Source organism: Trichosurus vulpecula, chromosome 9 (assembly GCF_011100635.1).
Source record: "Trichosurus vulpecula isolate mTriVul1 chromosome 9, mTriVul1.pri, whole genome shotgun sequence".
Classification (NCBI taxonomy): Eukaryota; Metazoa; Chordata; class Mammalia; order Diprotodontia; family Phalangeridae; genus Trichosurus; species Trichosurus vulpecula.
The window spans coordinates 13452012-13470918 of record NC_050581.1 but is presented as its reverse complement, the minus strand read 5'-3'; the positions used below and the strand labels follow the sequence as shown (position 1 = coordinate 13470918).

Below are 18907 nucleotides of genomic sequence, written 5' to 3'. Positions count from 1 at the left end.
GTCTTTTTGGCAAGCATATGTTTTACATTCTAATAACCGGCCCATTGGAGTTTCCCTCTCTGAAGTAGAATTTGAATGCTTGGCAATTTAGTTTGAAAAAGGACTTCATTGTCTGATACCTTATCCCGTCAGGTGATCTTTAAAATCTCCCTAAGGTAATTCAAATGGAAGCTATTCAGTTTCCCGGCACGGCGCTGGTATACTGTCCAGGTTTCACAGGCATACAACAATGAGGGCAGCACAAGGGCTCTGTCAAAATTGGGTTGACCAGAGAAGTTCATCCCTATCGTGCGTCCATTTCATGACAGCACGCTGGCCTGGGTTCTGGATAACGAGTAGTACTCTCCTGCCTTCCCAGTCACCAGTGGCTGTGCGCTCGCTCCCATGCTTTTTAGCACGTCGTTTTCAGCCATGTTGTCAAATGCCTTCAGTGAGGAGGAACTTGGCATCGAGGTCAGCCACCCAGAGCTGTGACACGCGATTGAAGAGAATACATGTCAGGAGACTCCGGTTCCACTTCTGCCACTAAAGCAAGGTGTGACCCCAGGGAAATAATTTCCTCTTTCTAGACTTCGTTCTCTTAGTGTACAAAATAGAGGGACTTGACTAGATGACGTCTAAGGTTCTAGCGCTTTCTGTGTTTGTCGCCTTTCTTTGTATTCCCACAGCTTAGCACGGTGCCTGACACAATGCGGGTGTTTAATTGCTTGTTGACTTGACTTGACTTGACTCCAAGGTTCCTGCCAACTGCAAAGTTCTAATACGGAGCGCATCACATTGGCCGGGTCTTAAATCCTTGCTACTGCCATTCCCACCATCTGGAATTCTACTCTTCCCCCATCACCACCTCCCCAAAAGCCTCATTTCGAGATTTCCTTCCTGGACCAATCAGACCTGGCACAGGGCCCGTTACTCCAGCCATCTCCACCCCCCCACCCCCATCTGCCTTGGGCGTTTCCCAGTACTGAATAGGTTGATGCCAATCTCATCACAGTTAGGGATGGTTGTCAACAAGGTTTAAAATTTGGTCACTTGTGTTGATGTTCCACCTTAACGTTAGTACTTTCCCTCTGTTGATTATCTCCAATTTATCCTGTGTACTTCTTGTTGTCTCCCCGAATAGACCATGAGTTCCTTGAGAGCCAGGGACTGTGTTCTACCTTTCTTTGTATCCTCAAACACGTAACATAGCGCGTGGCACATGGTACGCGCTTAATACTGTTTAATGACAGATGGCTATTACCTCCTATTCCATCTTCCTCCTTCGAACCTGAGGTTCTCAGAATGAAGAATCCCCGAGTCTCCTGCCTCATGCTGGGAGCTACCCTGGGGAAAAGGCGGTGCCCTCCCCCAGCAGACTGAGGCCTCTCCCAAGACAAGGACTGAGTCTCTCTTCACCCCAGTAACTCCCCCAAGACGAAGGAATGAAGTCGCCCTTAACCTTAACGGTTCGCAGAACGATTTTCCCTATTTCCTCAGCTTCTATTTACCTTTTTCCACAGACCACAAGCAAATACCGGAAGTCCCGCCGCCCGTAACTTTTCTGAGCGCCGATTGGCCAGGCCACGTACGCGGCTTCTGATAGGATGGCTGCAAATGACTACAATTCCCAGTGAGCAAGGCGCCTCGCTTTTCCCCGGTGCCTCACGAGAGAAGGAGATTCGGCGGTCTGATGGGATCTGTAGTTTTCCCGGAGGGGAGGGCGTCTTCCTACAACGAGGGCCATCCCTCTCCCGGCGGTCGCAGTGGAAAGCTTGTGCAAAAAAAAAAAAAAAAAACCCAACCAAAAAAAACCCAATGCCACAAGTTTCTGGTTGGTCGCCTAACCAGAGTGGGTAAAGAGAGGGAGGAGCTTACTAAGTAGGCTGGGCGGGCTCGGGCGGGTTGTGATGGAGGGCTCAGCGGGCCAATGGCTCGTGGAGGGTGGGTGGCGAGAGACCAATCGGGACTCCTAGAAGGCGGAGCCTGGAGGCTGTGGGCGAGAGGTGGCCGAGGAGGGGGGCGGGGCGGCGAGGCGGCGAGTGTCTGTGGCAGTGGGTCCTGGAAGCTGTGGCGGCCCTGGAACAGTTTCATCGCCGCGTTTGAACCGGCTCCTGAGCCCGCCTGGAGACACTCCGCCCAGCCTTCCCCGGGTGCTCAGTCCTCCCTGGCCCCCTCTCGGCGGGATCCCCCCAACTCTCCTCCCTTCTCGCCGTGAGGGGGCGGCCCCCACCCAGTCAGCCAGCGTTCAGCCCCGGGCTAGCGTCGGGGCGGCGGCCGCCCGGGGAGGGAAGGAAGCCGGCGCGGGCCTGAGAGGAGGTGGCGACATCGGCGGTGGGCCAGGCCGGGTCGGGCTGGGCCGCGCCTCGGGTCTCTCTTGAGAAGGAGCAGGTGCGTCTTGGCCGAGGCAGCCTTCCAGCCTCCACAGCCGCCGGTCCGCCTCAGGGAAAAGGACTAGGGAGCCCCACCTCAGGACCTGACCCCCCCATCTCGCGGGCTCCTTCCGAGCCCCCGAAACCTTGGGCTCGAGGGGCACGGGGCCCCCTCACCCGCGGCTGGTGGAAGGGAAGCGCAGAGGTGGGGTGGGGATGAACAATGAACTGGGGGGTGGGGGACACAGCTGCGGGAAGATGGGCATGAATTTAAATTATTTACTTTATCGATCGGGGAGGCCAAATCTTAGCAGATCCCTTGTCTTTGTATTTGAGGACCCCCCCCCCAAAAAAAAAGCTAAGGAAAGCAAAGACCTGAGCCTGGGGGAAGAGGAAACCTTATAAGAGAATGTAAAGAGGGTGGTTAGGACCTGCCTAGTATTACTAGGTTTGGATTGTGTCTTTCTAGATTGTTTTTGTCCTGCATAGAGGTATTTATGTGTGTGTGTGTGTGTGTGTGTGTGTGTATACATATATATTACATATATATATGTATATATAGATAGATATATAAAATATGCTGTCCTCTTTGAATCATTTCAGGGACAACCTCTTTTTAAGAAGGAGAGGGAGCAGTGAAAGTGAAAACCTGAAATACAGGCTAATAAATTTGACTCCTTTTCTTGCCATTCTTGTGGTCACCTTTACCTCTCTCAACTTCACCCTGCTTAGCAAAGAGAACAGCATCATATACAGGACTCTCAGGCCATATGTTGGGTTTGGTAGTTTGGCAGAACATATTTGTGGTGCTCCACAAAGGATATTAATAACTTAGTTGGCATCTTCTTTTATGTCAGGATGGAGGAGTTTTTTTACCAGGAAGATCAATAATGGAATGTGAACAGGACACCGAGTTCCTTTTGAGAGGGTGAATATTTCCTGGGCTTTCACCTTCCCTCTTCGACAACAACTACTCCCTCAGGGGATCGTCTCTTAGAGATTGGAAGCTGGAACCTGTGCTCTTGTGTCTATGTGGCTGCATGTTTAGTATGCAGATCCTGCCTCTTTGCTAATGAGAGGGAGAATGGGGACCCAGGGCAGCCCTGTGAAGAGCTATGATTATCTGCTCAAATTCCTGCTGGTAGGAGATAGTGATGTTGGAAAGGGAGAAATCCTGGAGAGCCTTCAAGATGGAGCATCTGAATCCCCCTACGCCTACAGCAATGGTAAGGACTTGGGGAAGAGGGAGGATTAGTCAAACTGCACTGCAGTAGTAATTAGGGAGTATAAAAACAGTAAGATAAATTTAGTTTGTGCTCAGGTTACAGCTTCAGATCTTTGCTGTTTATATATGTTTAAACTACTCAGTCTTGGCTTAGGTTTTTGTTTTGTAACCATCCAGGAAGCTGTTTCAGCTATCAGGGACTAGAATTAGCTCTTCTTCCTGAGTTGTTTTTTTTTTTTTTTAAACCCTTTCTTTCCTAAAGATCAGTTCAAAAGTAAATTGTAATCCAGACTATGTATCTTGACTCAGTCCTTAAGCATCAGGCTTGTCACACAATAGATGTTTAATGTATATTAAATTTAATTACAACCTTGCCTTCATCACAGACACTGTATCTATAGCCCACAATAGACTTTCAATTCAGGAAAATTACTTTTAATTTTAGTGTTGTCTACTCCAAATATGCTAGTAAGGGGTGTAAGCAGAGAATCAATAAAACTATTTGGTTCCTGCTGTGTATCAACTAATATATAGGGTGTTCCAAAAGACTTGGGGACACCTTGTATAATCAGTCCTCTACAAGTAGGTCCCATCTAAAGCTATTATGGCTTTTCTTTTGTACATTAGTACCAGCTTAATCCATCTACCTCCTGTGAAATCAAGCTTTATAATGGAAACTGTGACAGACCATTTACTATAGTTTTAAAGACTGTAATTAAGAGCTGACAATTGGTGCTGCCTTCATCCCTTCACAGTAGTTTAAATGTAACACTATTGAGCACTGTGAGGGATCTATGGTGATTGCAATTCGTTCCCATCTTTTGTCATTTTAAAGTAAAGTCTCAAGCCTTGTGGAGAGGTTGAACACGGCCAGAGCTGCTTAGAGCGAACTACAGTCTTGAAAATAACAGTTTGAGTCCCTTTCAAGTATTCAGTAATGTGAGGTCTAGATTTTGCTTTAAGTATTCTTTTGGGTAGCAGAAGGTGGATTTTAAAGTCTCATATTAAACACCTGTACTGAACTGCCAGGTTCTATAAAGATGGGCCAAGGGCACTTAAGGAAAAAAGGAGAATGGCTAGAAAGATGTGAAGGGGTCTGAATGTGTCAAGTGGAATTTCATCTTGTGTCAGTCATCTGATTGTGGCCCAGGTTCTATGGTAGTCCTATTGTCGTCCATTAGTTAGGGTCATATGACATGGTTGTGGCAGGGTGTAGATCTAGTTGTCAGCATATTGTTGTTGTTGGGTGTGTTTTTGATACATATGACAGATGGATACAGGCAAACTGTTTCCATCAGGTGTGAAAATACTTAGTGTTCAGGAAATCAGCCTGCTGTGCCTTGAATAAAAATGCTTCCTATCTTGGTATTTTTAGCACTCTTTTTTTTTACAACAAGATTTCAGGGCTAGGAAATGTTTGAAATTAAATGTGGAGGAAAGAACATAGAATTTGAAATCAGAGGACATGGGTTAGAATCTTGACTTTACTGAATTTGGGCAAGTAACTTAAAGTCTTGTGGCTACAGTTTCCCTGTCTATAAAATGAGGAGTTCTGACTAGGTGCTCCAAGTCCCTTCCAGCCTTAAATTTTATGACCGAATAAATTCAATAAGTCAATCAGTGCTTGTCCTCCTCCTTAATTTAAGTAATTAAAAATAACTCAGTGAAACCCAGAATAACCAGTAACACTTGGAATGGGTACATTATTCCAATGACTCTGCAATTATGTTGACTAGTCAGTATTGAATTTTTCCAAGTGCAGTTTTTTTGTGGTTCTAAAAAATACTGTTTTATTGAAAAAATTTTTACTTTTTCCAATCTACCTTTTTTCTTTTTTTGGCAGGGCAGTTGGGGTTAAGTGACTTGCCCAAGGTCACACAGCTAGTTAAGTGTGTCAAGTGCCTGAGGTTGGATTTGAACTCAGGTTCTCCTGACTCTAGGGTGGGTGCTTTACTCACTGCACCACCTAGCTGCCCCTATCCTTTTTCTTTTTCTTTTTTTTTTTAAACATTTTTTTTTGCGGGGGGGGGGGGGGGGGAGGGAAGGCAGGGCAGTTGGGGTTAACTGACTTGCCCAAGGTCACACAGCTAGTAAGTGTATCAAGTGTCTGAGCCCACATTTGAACTCAGGTCCTCCTGACTCCAGAGCCGGTGTTCTACTCACTGTGCCACCTAGCTGCCCCCCTACCCTTTTTCTTATTTTATTTCTTAAAGGTTTGTGGTTTGGGGTTTTTTTGTCAGTCTTTTATGAGCATTTATAGCATTGACTATTTGCTAATTTGTTGACCTTCAAATAACAGATTATATTGCTGCTTCATTTCTAACATTTTAGTAGTCATCGGGATTTTGGGATTGAGTGTACTGGAGCTAAATAGCCCTCTTCCTACTATAGGTTCAGTGGGGACTGAAGCAACAGATATCCTTTGAAGAGTCTCCAGAAAAATGTATTCTTAAGCCTAACCTGGAGGAAACACTTTGGAGGATAAGAAGGGAAATCATTTTTTTCTGATTTAATCAGCCTAAGTTTTTTGTTTTTTAGGTGGGAGGAAGAAGTGTTAGGACTACTGAGAAGTTCCTTCGGAAGCTTAGGAGAGTCCCAGTTGGGATCCTCAGTCTGTGATATTAACTGCTGATTAATTAAAATATAAGTTTATGATAGGCTCTTCAGGTTCAAAGGTGATGCTACTGATTCCACAGTAGGATTTATGCTTCGAGTGTTTTTTTTCCCAGTTGTGGCCTATGAAGTGAATGATTTTTTCACTTATGAGACAGGTGCCCAAGGTTATGGGTTTTCTTTCTGGCCATAGAATAGAAATAATAGAATCTTAGTAGTATTAGAAACCGAAGAGCTCATACATTCCAACCTGAGCGTGTATCTTCTCTGCAACATATTGTTTTTCTATTTAATTTTTTCTTTTAGGAGTAAGACCCTCAATCTTAACTTCATTGGCACAATGCTGTACCCATAGAGCTAACTAGAGCTGACAGAATTTATGATCTCTAGGCAATGAGTTTTTTTCAAACCCTTGAACCAGTCTTCCTCATTTGTCTTTTTTTGTTTATATTGTAAGCCTAATTACCACACTTCCTATGAAACCCTGAACTGAAATGCGGAAAGGATCTTGTGTAAAATTTACAAAGTAATAGTAAGGAACAAAAAAAGAGTCAATGTTTTAATACTTTCCAAGAGGAAAGTTGCCTGTATTGGAAAAGGCAAAAAGATCCTGCAGTGTTATGGTGAATTGATGACTGTTTTGTGGACAGGTAGCGTATGCCATTCTTTAATGCTGGTCTCCTTGTTAGCACATAGCAGAAAAGACAGAGATATAAAGTGTAATGGAGGTAGATCTTCCCTTATACTGTGGACTCCACTGAACTGAGTTAAAAGATATAGGATGGTACAGCTATCGCCACTGATTAAACAATTCTTTGGAAAAAAATAGAAGATCTAGGTTAGCTGTATTCCAGTGTTTATAAGGATGTCTGCTCTGTATTTTGTTACCTTTTAGCTCTCTGTCTGGAAGCATGGGAACAATCTAATTCTTAGGGCTGCACCCAAGATGACCGGCTGCCTTTGAGGGAGGTGTACCATACTGGGGTGAATATAGGCCACATCTTCTCTTCAAATTAGGCTTGTAGAAAACCTGAGGGCCACTTATAAGTGATATTTTTCTGTGTATGTGTAGTCTTTCAAAGAGATTCTGTGTAGGGGTATAGTCTATATTAAGGCTTGGCTTATATTTGGATCAGTACAGTGTTTTCTAGGATGCCTTCTTATTTCCTTGTTACCTTACCTTATTGAGAGGTCCTTGTTTATATTGCTTTCTCTCCTTTGTCCATTGGCTGAAAAACTGAGTAGGGTGGGAGCTTGTTCAGTATTATGCTGTATTTCTTTTCCTTTGTCGATTGAAGAGAGTTCATAATAGTATGTGACCCACAGCAAGTCACTTAAATCTCTCTAAGCTTCAGTTTTATTATGTGTAAAATGTAATAATGCGTGTGATAGTCACAACAGTATTGTTTTGAGGCTTTAGTGAAATAATGTATGTATTTGTATGATTTTTAAACCGTAAAAGTATTGTACTGGGCATCCTAAAGTCTTAGTGCCGTATTAAAGCTTCACAACAATAGTATTAAACTATTAAAGCTCAACACTGCACTAAGAGTTTTGGGACACTCCATATAAATGTCAACTCATAGTTGTTATAGATTTGTGAACTAAATTTCTCTCAGTTTGAGACTTTAAGTATCTTTATAGGGTATCATAGTGTGTTGTCTTAGGAGAAATTATGAAGTAGTAGAAAATTCTGGGGAAAAGAATCTGAAGTTTCTGCCAAAGAATATATCCGGCTTCAAAGCTTTATTTTATGCCCTCGAACACCTGTTATTTTCTCAGTATTGCCGTAATTGCCTCACTGCTGCCATTCTGCCATCAGAACAGTTAAGAGTGAGGAGGGAAAGAAAGCTCAGAATATGTTTCTAGGTTTCTTCTTTTAGTGTGTAAACATATACGGTGCCCTCCCACCCAGGGAGCAAAAGGCAACCAGGAAGGTTCTTGACTTCTCTGAAAGGTGTGGCAAACACTCTGTTAAGTGCTGCTCTCTGAAACCAACCCTTTTTCTTTTATTGCAGTCAGATAACTTTATAAATTGAACCTTGTTTAGCTTGTTCATTCAGACAGGTAGGCATGCAAACATGTTTTGATCTCTCCTGCTTCACAAGTGCATGAGTCACTTTGATCATCCTTTTTAGAACCTGAAGCAATCAATGACAGTGCAAATAGGGGTCTGATATCTAGGTAAGGCTGGAGAATAAAGTTTTTCCTGGGAACTTCTATAAAATGACATAGTACAAAGAAACTAAGGGAGCCAGCTCTGCCCAAATACTCTCTATTCCAGTACTCTACCACTACATACACACACTCCCAAAGAAAGAAAAAGAAAAGAAAAACAATTTGAAAATTCCCCTGTTGTCGTTTTTGCATATGGAGCCAGGTTGCTCCAAAGTCCCAGAACCTGCAGTGACCTTTCCACCTCTAGCCCTGGTGCTGAGAGAAGATAAGTGATTTGTCCAGGGTCACAAACTGTTAGTATCTGAGGTGAGATTCAAACTCAGGTCATCCAGACTCCATTGCACCACCTCACTGCCTGTATCTCCACCCTACCAGTCTGGGTCACAAGGAATCTCTGGCTCCACTCCTACTATAGAGCCTGACCAAAATTCCACCCTTCCGTAGCTATTCTACCTTACACTTAATCACAGAGGTTTACTTCTTTTATTACCTTTTTATTTCTTCCATTACAAGTTAAAGCATTGATAATTAGGATAGTACAGTGGGAAGAGCTTTGATTCTAGAATCAGTCTAGATACAAATTCTACATCTGATACTGCTTCTGTGGCCTTTGGCAAATCACTTAATTTCTTTGGGCCTCAGTTTTTTCAACAGTAAAATGAGGGGGATGGGTTGGTAGCCTCCAAGGTCCTTTCCAGTCCTGATCTTGTGATATATTAAACTAGTTATTAAATACATTAAAGGAATGAATACAAAGAAGCATAGAAAGAATTATATAAACTGATGAGGAGGGAAGTAAGCCAAGCCAAGAAAAACTACAAGAATACAGTGTAAATGGAAAGAACAACTACACACCAAAAAAAAAAAGTAAGTGTAACAAAATTATAAAGCTCTAGCAGGACTCAAATAAAGAGAAATGAAAGGGTACCCTCAGTTGAGAGGCCAACAGTTGTTATACATTGCACATGTTTTCAGGCTTTTTTCAATGTATTGGTCAATTTGCTGATTTTTTTTTTAATTTTTTTTCTAAAAAATACTATTATATGGGATGGCTCTCAGGGAGGGAAAAGTATACTTGAGATAACTAAAAGATGATATAAAAATTATTAATAATTATTGATTATTAATAAAAGCTATTAGTATCAACAAAGCTATTAATAAAACTTATTTTAAAAACATTATAGGAATCCGGGGAATAAGACTAACTCAGATAAAAACCTACTACGAAAAAACAGGGAAATCGTAAAGTGACTCATCATCAAAAAACGTCAGTGGAATTAGCAAACAAATAATGTTAAGCAAAGATCAGTAGTATAAGTATAAGATGTAATAGAACTTAAAAAGCAAGTAATAACATGTAATAATAGCAGCTCACATATAGCACTTTAAGGTTTGCAAAGTACTTTACATATGTTATGCTGGATAAAATAACAGATTTAGAAGATGAAGAAGATTAAACAAATTTATCATGACCTGAGATGACAATGAAAAAAAAAACAAGCTAAACACTGAGAAGCTTATTGGCAGAAATGCTGCCAAGTAGGACTAGATCAGACAAACGCAAGTAGGGAGCATGTGCATTCAGTTGTATAAGGGAACAGATGAGTTGCTAGAAATCACCAAGCTATGCAAAATTGTGTAATGAAGACCACAGAACTTCTGGGAGAAATGGAGTTAAGGGTACAACACTCAGAAACATCAGTGACACCTAAAAAGATAGGAATGTAATAAAAACAGTAGCACAATTTTACACATATTAAATGGTTAAGAATACTTAAAAATACTACAATAAATAGTGGTAGTATCCACATGGCTAAGTGGAGGCTTGAGTCCCCATTCTCTTAGGGCTTAGGCTGGTAAAATAGAGTAGCTGCCAGCCAATTCGAAGGCTCCCCTATAATAAATGGCACTTTGCCTTGAAAAAGACCTGAAGGTTGCTTGTGGAAGTGGGTGCTGGAAGGGTGACTGCTTGTAAATTATTGTGAAGTAGTATAGTTTTTTCTATGTCCTCTCCATGTTTTTTTCCACAGATAAAATTGAGTATAACCAAACATAAAATTTGTGTTATACTCAGATCATTCCATAATATAAAAATATCTCATTGAAACAAATTCATGTTTTCAAAATAAGCATTATAGCAGAATTGACTGTATTTATCCTGATTCACCAAAACACAGTTGTTGAACTATAGAATTACAAAGAAAAAAAAGCTCCAATTATTGAGAGAAAAATAATAATTTAAATTTTTTAAATGGCTATTAGAATATCATGAAGACTTTAAAAAACAATGAAGGAAAAACAAGAAAATTGCACAAAAATATGCACATCTTCAAAACATAAGCCTCGGCCCCCACCTTTCGCGGTCTGAAGGCATGACCATATTGTTTGAAAAGAAAAAAAATCCATGAATGAAGAGATCTCTATATAATCAGAGAAGGGACTCCAAATTATCTGGATACGTTTTTAAACAAAAGTAATGTTCTTTAAACTTAATATTAAATAACTGTACTTTGATTTTTAAATACAATCTTTTCTAATTGTAATAGAAACAAATTAATTTGATTTACAGATCTTTGGTGGGCAGTTAAGTAGGAAGGAAAGGATCCTGTATTTGTAGTCAAGGGAACTTGATGTAAGGCCAACTATGAAAGCTAATAACAAAAAAGGGGTGGAAGAATAGAAAGGAGATGATAATACTGAGTGCAAAATCCCTATTTATAATGAGAAGGGCATTATAACTCAGAGAATTAAAAGACAAGTTTTTTTTTTGAATGGAAATATTACTCTTCATTAGTTAATTTTAATACTTATAGATAAATTTCACTTGCTCCAGGAAACATTAAGAATAGTAAGAAGAAAATGTCAGAAAACAAATCAGATTTATAATTTTTTTTAACAATAAGTGGCCTGAAGTATCTTGTTTAAAAAGTTACAGAATGGACCTTGAAATAAAACCTATCAATCAGTTGCTTACAACAATTATTTCCAAACTTTGTTTCCAAAAAACTCATGCCTCCCCATTTTTTCATAAAAACAACATATATATGTATATGTATATATATATGTGTATATGTATATACATAGATGAGAGAAATTTTCTTATCTTGCATATCATTCAAGTACAGTTATAAATGTATTACCATTTTGTACCACATAGAGCACCAGGCCTGGAGTCAGGAATACCCAAGTTCAAATTGGACCTCAGACACTAGTTGTGTGACTCTAGGCAAGTCGCTTAACCATGTTTGCCTTAGTTTTCTCATCTGTAAAATGAGCTGGAGGAGGAAATGGCAAGCCACTCCATTATCTTTGCCAAGAACACCACAAATGGGGTCACAAAGAATTGGACACGACTGAAAATAACTCAATAATTTTTACTATCACTAGCCTCCCAACTCCCCGCATACTACTCCATCCCTTCCCAAAAAATCCCATTCCTTATATAATAAAGATAGTCAAACAAAACAAATCTGCGTGCTGACTGTGTCTGAAAACTTATCTGGTTCACCTCTAATTCATTACTTCTCTGCCAAGAGGTGGGTAGCATGAATCGTTATCAGTCTTGCAGACTTGTGAATGTCCATTTCATTGTTAATAATTCTTAAGTCTTCCGCAGTTTCACTTTACAGTGTTGTAGTCATTGTATAAATTGTTCTGCTGGTTCTACTCACCTCACTCTGTATCAGTTCATGCACAGCTTTCAGGTTTCTCTGAATTCATCTATTCATCATTTCTCATTGTAAGAATTCATTACATTAATGTACAAAAATTTCTTTAGCCACTCCCTAGCCTGTGAGTACCCACTTTGTTTGTAGTTTGCTGTGACAAAAAATGCTGCTCTAAATATTTTGGTAGAACTGTTTATTGATCTATTTTTTTTTTACAATTTTTATCCATAACTTTAAAAACTTCATGATATATGTGTTGGGAGAACTTGATTTTTGTTGCAAAGTTTTTGAAAATATCACAGCATTGATTGCTACTTGCAATTTTTTTTCAAGCATTAATTGAAATCAATGTTTTACCTTCTTATGAGCCATAGGAAAAACTCCATTTCATACTTTCCTCCCTTCCTATACTTGACCTTATTGTTAATCAGTTAAGTGTTACATTGTGCGAGTATTTTTTTTTTAATTTTAAGAATTCGTATAGCCATCAGCAAACACTTTTATATACAAAAAAAGAATAAAAAATATTGCATATGAATTGTGTCTTTTTCTGCTGCTTAAGCTATCACTTTTGTATTCACTTACAGTGCTTTCTTCTGTTTCCATCTGATTTTCTCTTCAAAACAGTTATTTAGTCATCATAAGGGGATGTTATTTCACTTAAAATTAGTAACAATAAAATACTTAAGACACTTATAATTTTTAAAATAGTTTTTATTGGTATCTCTGTTTTTTTTATTACCTGCATTTCTCATTTTATAACTTTCCTCTCCCAGAAAGCCATTTATTATAAATAATGAATAAAGAAAACTAAGAAGAAAGAAAAAAAAGTTTCATAAAACTAATCAGTTATGTCATGTGCAGTATTCCATACCCAAGGACTGAAGAAATAGCCCAGAGAAAAGTAAAATAAAGATTATAAAATTAAACTCAGAAATAAATAGGAGAGAAAATGAAAGAACTTAATTTCATTAAAAGTAAGAACTTTTTAATAGCTGATAAAATTGATAAACTAATAGGAAGCTTAGTTAAAGAAGATGGCAAAAAAATAAAATTACAAATGAAAAAGGGACAAACAAAATTAAACAACCAGAGAATACTACATATAGTGATATATTAGCTGAAAAAACATAAATTTTAAATAAACTAAGAACAGAAAGTTCATAGTTTAAAAGATGAGTCTTGGAAGAAGAAATAAGATAAGTCATCAATGAGTTACCTCACACAAAAATAAACCTGCCTATTTCAGGATTACAGGTGAATTCTTTTAAAACTTCTAAGAACAAGTAATCTTTAGGGTCCTCGGATTGTTTTTGAATATAGAGAAATGTGGAACAGTCTCCATACCTTCTGTGAGGAAAATATAATGTTCATTTTAAAGCCTTAGCAAAGATATCACTAAAAAAAAAAAAAAGAATTACAGACAAATGTCCCTAATGGTTTTTTGACTGGACCTATGATTTCCTTAGTGTGAGGAGCTTCTGGTATGGCAACTCTTTCCATGAGTATAGATCTTCAACTCCTTTGTGATTTATAGTCTTAGAGAGTTACCTTGGAGGTACCTAGAAGTTAATTGACGTACCTATGGTCACATGGATGGTATGTATGTATCTCAGGCAAAACTTGAACTCAGGTCTTTCTGATTCCAAGGCTAATTAGTCCTTTCTTCAGTAGGCCATATTGACTCATTTTAGTGAATGGAAAAATACTAAGTGCAACATTAGCTCACAACATACAACTATGCTAGGAAATTTTTTTTATTGTGATCAAGGCGGCTTATGTAAGTTTTTTTCAGTATCAGAAAAACCACCAGTATAATATAATATAAACAAAGCTGTTCAAGCCAGTAGGTGCAGAAAAGGCCATTGATAAAATCCAAAACGCATTTATAGTTCCAGAGCCATCGTAATATCACCATTGACAAACATTAGAAATATTTTCACTAAAAACAAGGATGCCCATTTTTATCACTTCTGTTTAACATTGTGTTAGAAATTTTAGCAGTTGTAAGACAGAAAGAAGATGGCATAAGAATTAATCTGCAGTTTCATGATGCAAAATTAACTCATATCATTCTTATTTACTGGCAATAAAGATCAAAAGAACGTCGTAAAAAGCTTCATTTACAATAGTAAAAGACATCAAATGTTTGTGAATTAATCTACTTATAAATACATGTGAGCTCTGTAAAGTCATCCATAAAATCATAGTGACTGAAACAAAGGAAGACATAAATAATTGTAGAGCCATTTATTCACTAGTAAAGAAAACTGGTGGAAACTGGCATTTGCCAAAAAAATTAGTATATTTTGTAAGTTGAAATTTCATTTAAATACAAATATTTACAGAGCATGTTTAATTAGTTATATTGATATTTCAGTTTATCATCATTGAAAAATTTTTTGAAAACATTTTTATTTGAAGTTTTAAGTTCCAAATTCTGTTGCTCTCTCCCCTCTTTTACCTTCCCCACTTCCCTGAGATGGTAAGCAATCAGATATAGGTTATACATGTGCAATTATGTTAAACATTTCCGTATTAGTAATTTTGTACAAGAAGACTCGAATAAAAGAAAAAAAAATGAAAGAAAGTGGAAAAATAACATGCTTCAGTATATTCAGACCTCTGGAGGCAGATAGTATGCTTCATCATGACTCTTTTGGGATTGTCTTGGATCATTATATTGCTGTTCATAGTTCTTCATCAAACAATACTGCTGTTACTGAGTATAATGTTCTCCTGATTCTGTTTGCTTCATTATGCATCAGTTCATGTAAGTCCAGGATTTTCTAAAATCATCCTGCTTGTCATTTTTATAGCATAATAATATTCTGTTACAATCATATACCACAGCTTATTTAGCCCTTCCCCAATTGATGGGTATCCCTTTGATTTCCACTTCTTAGCCACCACAAAAAAGCTACTATAAATATTTTTGTACAACTAGATCTTTTTCCCTTTTGTTGGATGTCTTTGGGGTATAGACCTAGCAGTGGTATTGCTGGATCAAAGGGTATGCAGTTTTATATCCCTTGAAGAATAGTTCCAGATTATTCTCCAGAATGGTCAGATCAGTTCACGACTCCATCAGCAGTGTATTAGTGTTCCAGTCTTCCCACATGCCCTCCAACATCAACATTTTCCTTTTTTATCAAATTAGCCACTCTGATAGATGTGAGGTAGCACCTCAGAGTTGTTTTAATTTGCATTTCTCTAATCAGTAGTGATTTAGAGCATTTTTTCATATGACTAAGGTAGCTTTGATTTGTCAGAAAACCGCCTGTTCATATCTTTTGACCATATATCAATTGGGGAATGACTTGAATTTTTTTTTAGTTTGACTTGGTTCTCTACCAAGTTCTCTATACATTTTGGTTCTCTATTCATTTGAGAAATGAGGCCTGTATCAGAGATATTTGTTGCAAAATTTTTTTTCCCTAGTTTTCTGCTTTCCTTATAATTTTGATTACATTAGTTTTGTTTGTGCAAAAACTTTTTAATTTTACATAGTCATAACTATTTGTTTTACATTTTGTAGTGCTCTCTATATTTTCTTTGGTCTTAAATTCTTCCCTTATCCATAAATCTGACTGATAAAGTTCTCCATGGTCTCTTAATTTGCTTATGCTATCACCCTTTATGTGTAAATCATGTACCTATTTTGACCTTATTTTGGTATACAGTGTGAAATGTTGGTCTATACCTAGTTTCTGCCCTACTATTTTCCAGTTTTCCCAGCAGTTCTTGTGAAAATAATGAGTTTTTATTTCAAAAGGTTGAATTTTGGGGTTTATCATATACTAGATTTTTGTGGTCATTTATTATAATGTAATTTGTACCTCATCTATTCCACTGATCTACCACTCCATTTCTTAGCTACTACCAGATTGTTTTGATAATTACTGCTTTATAGTATAATTTGAAGTCTGATATGACTAGACCACCACCTTTTGCATTTTTTTTCATTGATTCCCTTAATATCCTTGAGCTTTTGTTCTTCCAGATGAATTTTGTTATTTTTTCTAACTCTATAAAATAATTTTTTGATAGTTTGGTATGGCACCGAAGAAGTAGATTAATTTAGGTAGAATTGTCATTTTTATTATATTGGCTCAGCCTACCCATGAGCAATCAATATTTTTTCCAATTGTTCAGATCTGAGTTTATTTGTGTGAAGTGTTTTATATTTGTGTTCCTATAGTTCCTGGGTTTGTCTTGGCAAGTAGACTCCCAAGTATTTTGTATTACCTATGGTCATTTTTAATGGAATTTCTCTTTTTTTTTTAATTTTTTTTTTTTTTTTGCAGGGGGGAAAGCAGGGCAGTTGAGGTTAAGTAACTTGCCCAAGGTCACACAGCTAGTAAGTGTGTCAAGTTCTCTTTTTATTTCTTGCTGCTGGACTTTGTTGGCAGTGTATAGAAATACTAATGATTTATGTGGATTTATTTTGTATCCTGTAACTTTGCTAAAGTTGTTAATAATTTCAAGTAATTTTTTACTTGATTCTCTAGGATTTTCTCAGTGTAAAATCATATCATCTGTAAAGAGTGATAGTTTTGTTTCCTCATTGCCTATTCTAATTCCTTTACATTTTTTCTTCTCTTTGCAATATATAACATTTCTAGTACAATATTAAATAATAGAGGTGATAATGGGCATCCTTGCTTCACCCCTGATTGTATTGGGAAGGCTTCTAGCTTATCCCCATTACAGATAGTGCTTGCTGATGGTTTTACATAGTATTACTTATCATTTTAGGGTAAGCTCCATTTATTCCTGTGCTTTCTAGTGTTTTTAATAGGAATGGGTACTGTATTTTGTCAAAGACTTCTGCATCTATTGAGAATTTATCATCATTTTTAAGTATTTTGTGTCAGTGAATCAGTAGTCTTTATTTTATTGTTTCTGTTTCTTTTTAAAAATTTTTTATTTAGTATTTATTTTCCCCCAGTTACGTGTAAAAAACATTTTTTAACATTTGTTTTTAAAACTTTGAGTTATAAATTCTCTCCCTTCCTCCCCTGCCATTGAGAGGGCAATTTAATATAAATTACACGTGTGTAGTCATGCAAAACATTTCTATAATAGTCATGTTGTGAAAGAAAACATAGACCCCAAACCAACCAAACCAAAAAAAAAACCCTCAAGAAAGATAAAGTAAAAGTATGCTTCAGTCTGTATTCAGATACCATCAGTTCTTTCTCTGGGGATGGATAGCAGTTTTCATAAGTCCTGAGTTGTCTTAGATCATTGGATTGCTGAAAATAGTTAAGTCATTCACAGCTGATCCTCTTACAATATTGCTGTTACTTTGTATATAGTACATTTCACTTTGTATCAGCTCATGCAAGTCTCTCCAGGCTTTTCCAAGAGCATCCGGCTTATCATTTCCCATAGCACAATAGTATTCTATCATAATCACATACCACAACGTGTTCAGCCATTCCCCAAATGATGGGCATCCCCTCAATTTCCAAGTCTTTGCCATGAAAAAAGAGCTGCTCTGAATATTTTTTTGTACATTTAGGTCCTTGTCCTTTTTTTTTTTAATCTCTTGGAATACAGACCTGGTAGTGGTATTGCTAGGTCAAAGGGTATGCATGGTTTTATAGCCCTTTGGGCATAGTTCCAAATTGCTCTACAGAATGGTTGAATCAGTTTACAACTCCACCAGTAGTGCATTAATGCCCCATATTTTCCCCCACATCCCTTCCACTAATCTAATAGGTATGAGGTTATACCTCAGAATTATTTTCATTTGCATTTCTCCAATCAGTAGTCAGTTAAAGCATTTTTTCGTATGACTATAGATAGCTTTGGTTACTTCATCTGAGAACTGTTCATGTATTTTGATCATTTACCAATTGGGGAATGGCTCTTTTGTAAATTTGACTTAGTTCTATATGTTTGAGAATTGAATAGTCTCAATAAATGCTTTTTATTTTTTTTTATTTCTGTGGTAATCTTCCATGTTTTGACCTTTTCAATTCATGTATTTCTCTTGTGATTGCTGTTCTAAATACAGAGTAGTGACTTATGACTTGTGAGGCAGCTAAGTGGTGTAGTGAATAGAGCACTGAGCTTGGAGTCAGAAAGACTAGTTCAAATGTGATCTCAGACACTTACCAGCAATGTGGTCCTGGGCAAGTCAAATAACCTCTATTTGCCTCATTTTCCTCATCCACGATATGAGGATAACATCTACCTCCCAGGACTGTTGTAAGAATCAAATGAGATAGCACAGTGCCTAGCATGTAGTATAAGTGCTATGTTAACTATTGATGATGATGATGATGATTGACAGAGAGTCTGCTTTTCTTTCTTCTTGACCAGAGTAATAGATGGCTTTTTAGTACTCAGGCTCTGGGTTGGATTAAAACATAGGAATCTTACTGGATAAAGTAGAACACTTTGCCTCCAAGATTGCTTTTAAAACCTACAGTGAGGTTGGAGGATAGGAAAGGAAAAATTGTGTCCTGAAGGCACAGTGCCTGATACATAGTGAGTTCTTGATAAATGCTTGTTTGCTTGTTTTTCGCTGCTTAAGTATTCTTCTCTGGACAACGTTGAGTGTTCAAGGACAAATTCTAATTTTTGCAAACACAATGTTGATCAGATGTTTGATTCTCAAGTATTTATGTAGCAGAAATGGTTCTCTAATTGCTCTAATTCATAGCTATTGAATTTGTAAAGAGTTCTACAGTTGTCCAGAAACCATGTTACCTGGTTTCATTTAGATTTTATCACTGCCTCAGTCATTCACTTGTTGACTTTAAGGCACATTGAAGGCAACGTACCTTGGTTTCTGAATCTTTAAAACTAGCATTATGGAAGCAAGGAAAATAAGTACCCAACCCACATGCCCAGAGCCA

General features: G+C 37.9%; 1 protein-coding gene across 2 annotated transcripts in view; it reads left to right on the top strand.

The window, feature by feature from the left end:
• Nucleotides 1–1886: 1886 nt before the first annotated feature.
• RAB40C (RAB40C, member RAS oncogene family) overlaps nt 1887–18907 on the top strand; it is a 97141-nt gene continuing 80120 nt past the window's right edge. Inside the window, exons 1-2 of one of the 2 annotated variants that reach the window (XM_036738590.1) lie at nt 1887–2370; nt 3209–3577. In XM_036738590.1, the coding sequence (XP_036594485.1) occupies nt 3424–3577 (154 nt within the window). In that variant the 5' untranslated portion in view covers nt 1887–2370; nt 3209–3423. Of the gene's footprint in view, nt 2371–2495; nt 2557–3208; nt 3578–18907 lie in introns of those variants that run through there. The other variant, XM_036738589.1, reaches the window with a different exon arrangement.